This window comes from Curcuma longa, chromosome 6 (genome assembly GCF_044706935.1).
Source record: "Curcuma longa cultivar G26 ecotype Majalengka, Jawa Barat chromosome 6, ITB_CL_G26_1.1, whole genome shotgun sequence".
Taxonomy (NCBI): domain Eukaryota; kingdom Viridiplantae; phylum Streptophyta; class Magnoliopsida; order Zingiberales; family Zingiberaceae; genus Curcuma; species Curcuma longa.
Window position 1 is genome coordinate 6294250 of NC_133866.1, and position 3837 is coordinate 6298086.

Below are 3837 nucleotides of genomic sequence, written 5' to 3' on the forward strand. Positions count from 1 at the left end.
TAAATCAAAATAATATTTATCAATTATTTAAACTTCATTAAATCACTTACCATCCTAAATCATAAATTCACCATAAAAACATGATTCACCATAATTTCTGTATTTTATAATAACCATTCAATAATTTCTATTCGATATAAATCTTAAATTCATCCTAAACATGTAAGTTTTACATATTATAATATAATCAATTAAAAATATTTTTAAAATAAAATCACTCGTACCATCCATTTAATTTATTTTTCTTGAAAAAAAATGTCTCCTATTTTAACTGATAGGATATATTTAATAGCGTAATTTAAAAAACAATTTATCAAACAACAAATTTCTAAAAACAAAAGGATTACAGTAAGTACTAAACTACTAATGCACCAGAGAATGTGGACGTCATGATCAGAATTCCGTCCAAGTTCAATGTCAGAACAGATGCAAAGCATCAGTGCTTTGCACTAAGACATCCAGTAAAATAGCATCCAAACGAAGAGTTGATAAACAGTGTTTCAACGAGAACAAGATCTGAAATAATCTAGATGATAATTACTTATGTATTTTGATAATCGGTATTCCATTTTGTGCATCAAATGCTTTTTGTTGGTGATGATATACATGAAACGTATAGGGTTTAGACCAATTACATAGTGGTAATTAGGCATACAGTCACACAAAGTGGACAATGCTTGAACATGCTGAAAAGTCTCATGATAACTTACAGTACAGCGTATACAGTTGATCATCTAGAACTAATCTAAGTTGCAAACTAATCAATCAGCAACAAAACTTGGCATCTCCATTCATTTTCAAGGTCCGCCAAGTATAGCGTTTTCGATATCCTCCCGACTCAAAGCATAACTAAATCTTCTCTCGACGTCCTTCTCGAGATTTCCTGGCCCATTTTTCAGATACCTGAGATGAAATATGGAATGGTGCAGTTAATTTTAGTTGGATTTTTCAGTGTAGGAGGGAACGAGATCATAGAAACAGTGTGGAAGACGTGTTAGTGGGCTAAGATTTGGATGGCTCTACTGTTGAATCGATTGCAACAAAATGAAAGATACCGAAAGGAGAGATAAAGAGAACATATGAAAGTGAAGATCTAGAAGGAATCAATTGGCTCCACAAAGTCTTTGGTCTAAAGTAGGACTTATCTGTGAGAAAAACAACACCGGCAAATCTTCCTTTCCCTATTGATTTGCACTATTTTCTTGGAATGTTTTGAAACCAATGACAAATTTGCAGAGGTTTTGGGATAGTCAAAGATCAACAAGTGTATACATCAAATAAACAGTTGACTACCCATCAATTACAACATGATTCCAAGTTCCAACTCAAAGAATTGCAGTGGAGACGCCTGATAAAAAGTAGACTTTCTTCCCCTTGTGACTTAAGCATATACCTAAGATTGAATAAAGCAACAAAATCATGGGAATCAGCATCACATGTATGAGCGATCAAATTCATCCCAAAGCATACCTCAACTTACCACCTATTTGGTAAATTGATTTGTCAATAACAATAGTCAGACCCTCGCATAAGCAAGAAAGAGATTAACCTCCTTTTTCTATAAAATAGGAAAAACATTACTTTCATTGGTAAGACACAAAAGCTATTTGTAACTCTCATCCAAAAGAAATTGGCTATGCTCATAAAATTTTCAATTACATATGGAGGTTGTTCACCAGAACTTGTTTGCTTGATTCAAAGGAAATAAATTGGGAGCGGATTGGACAAGAATTTGCAACCAACAAGCTATGTGAAGACCCTGCTCTACAAATTGTCAAATTGAATTCACATGCCAATCCAATTGTTAGATGAATCGTACTCTTTTTAGATGTTTGAGAGAATTATGTGGTTTAGAAGAGCGGCATTACAAATCAAGACACAGGCTATCCTGCTACTCCATAGTATAGATGAAACTTTGTGAGATTATTAGAAAAGATAAGTTCAAGAAATACTACAATCCTAAAGTAGTTTAATTAGCTTCTATATAAGGAGATAAAATAGATTTAGGTTGTATGAATATATACATAAAGCAATAAACTCTGCATAGGTGATTTGAATTGATTAGAGTTGAAGGTGTGGCAGATATTGAGGAACCAAAATAAACTCTATTCAACATGATTTAAACCAATAAGAATTTGGAATTTCCTAGTGATATACTATTGTGCAGAGTTTAATGGTGGGGTAAAATCCATATAGCCAACCGTTTAAATGAATAACTCCTATAGCAATTTCAAAAGATCAACTCCACTCCACTCCACACCACTGTCATGGAATTTAGTATTTTATCAAGACACTACATTATAAAAGATGATTTTTACACTAGATTACCTTCGTATCTCATCTATGGATCATAGTTTATTTTTTTGCCTCATACTCTTAAGTATCTATTTTAACACTCACTACCATGAAACTCTTGGGGGCAAAACTATTCCAGCTACCAGAACTATTTGCTTCTTTGTTTAGTCTATTATACTTCTACCAAATCTCACTTCACAAGCTCCAGTACCAGATTCCCCATTGAAATAATCGGTGTGCCATTTTGTAAATATGGTTGATGCAAAACATTTTAATCAAGACTACTTCATTATCCCAGAAGAATATAGATCTGGTTATTTTAGAAGAAAGGATACCACTCTGGTTTTGGATCATCAACCAATACAATTATCCGATTGCATATAGAATGAGCCACACAAGTTATGCAGCCAAATGTGGTCAAGGTAGGAAAAAAAATTCATTTAACAAACAGAGGGATCAAATTAAATATTCAAACAGGATATATGTCCATTGGAATTATTAGTAGCATTACTAGCGAAGAGCAGCGATGAAGAAAAAAAGTGTCCATCGAAGTACTAACCTAATGTAGAGATCGGTGACGTCGAGGGAGAGCTGAGCGTGCCAGCCGGCCTTCTCGACTAGCCATACAGCCCGTTCGTCTACGCTCTGGCGGAAACCCAACTTCCTGAGCCAGGCCTCGATGCAGGGGAGGCTGTGGGCGTAGAGCGGCTTTTTTTTGTCGGGAAGCTTCTTGAGCCATTCCTCATCCTCTTCCGTCGCAGAAGAAGAGAACGACGCGGAAGCGGCCCTCATAAGCCCGTCCCTCCGCCGCCGCCCATGCCTCAGCGAGGGCGTTAGGGATTGGACAGCAGGCGGGCGGATAGCGGGAGAAAGGCGAAGTGATGAGGAAAAGGAGATAGGACGGGTGATGCATCGGCAGAGAAGACCGGCGGACATTGCTGCGTCGACGCGACCGTAATTGGATATATTTCGCCGGCGACGAGGAACCCGAATTGGATTTGGGGAAGATTGGCTCTTCGACACATTTTATCGTCGATTTTGTAATTTATGCATTTATGAAATGAATTTGTATTTTCTTTTCAAAAAAAACTCAATTTGTTCCGGAGAGATAATGTTAAAATGAATTTAATTAAATTAAAATTATTTTGATTTAATTTGAATAATTTTGATAAATTAATAAATAATATTTTAATATAATTTTTTTATATATAATAATTTTAATTAAATTTAATCACTACTTAAACACGCTTTAATAACTATGCCTCTTAACGGTAATTTTAGTTTATATAATAGTGTAATACGTTATAAAATTAATACAATAGTATTGAAATAATTTTTTTTTTTGAGATATAATAAGTATTATTTTATTATTTTAAAAGTCTATAAGCATCCTTTTATATCTGAATAATCATTCATACGAGTTTGATATTCGGTGCGACTCTCTTGTGCGCCTCCGTGAGTGCCACGCGATCCACCGTCCATTACGCGATCACACGTCATATCTAATTGTTCAAATATGGGAATACATAGTGTTCCGCCTCC

At 35.1% G+C, this 3837-nt stretch overlaps 1 protein-coding gene across 1 annotated transcript; it reads right to left on the reverse strand.

The window, feature by feature from the left end:
* Positions 1-562: 562 nt before the first annotated feature.
* On the reverse strand, positions 563-3308 carry LOC141831163 (uncharacterized). The gene is made up of 2 exons (XM_074718579.1): positions 2855-3308; positions 563-903 (listed from the first exon to the last, which is right to left on the reverse strand). The coding sequence occupies exons 1-2, from the start codon at positions 3229-3231 to the stop codon at positions 798-800; spliced, it is 483 nt and encodes a 160-aa protein (XP_074574680.1). The 5' UTR covers positions 3232-3308; the 3' UTR covers positions 563-797.
* Between the last annotated feature and the right edge of the window lie 529 nt (positions 3309-3837).

Excerpts from the sequence above, each read along its gene's own strand:
- LOC141831163 (XM_074718579.1), bottom strand. The coding sequence starts at position 3,231 with ATGTCCGCCGGTCTTCTCTGCCGATGCATCACCCGTCCTATCTCCTTT. Across the intron at positions 904-2,854 it reads GTCACCGATCTCTACATTAG|GTATCTGAAAAATGGGCCAG; the intron begins GTTAGTACTTCG and ends ATTTCATCTCAG.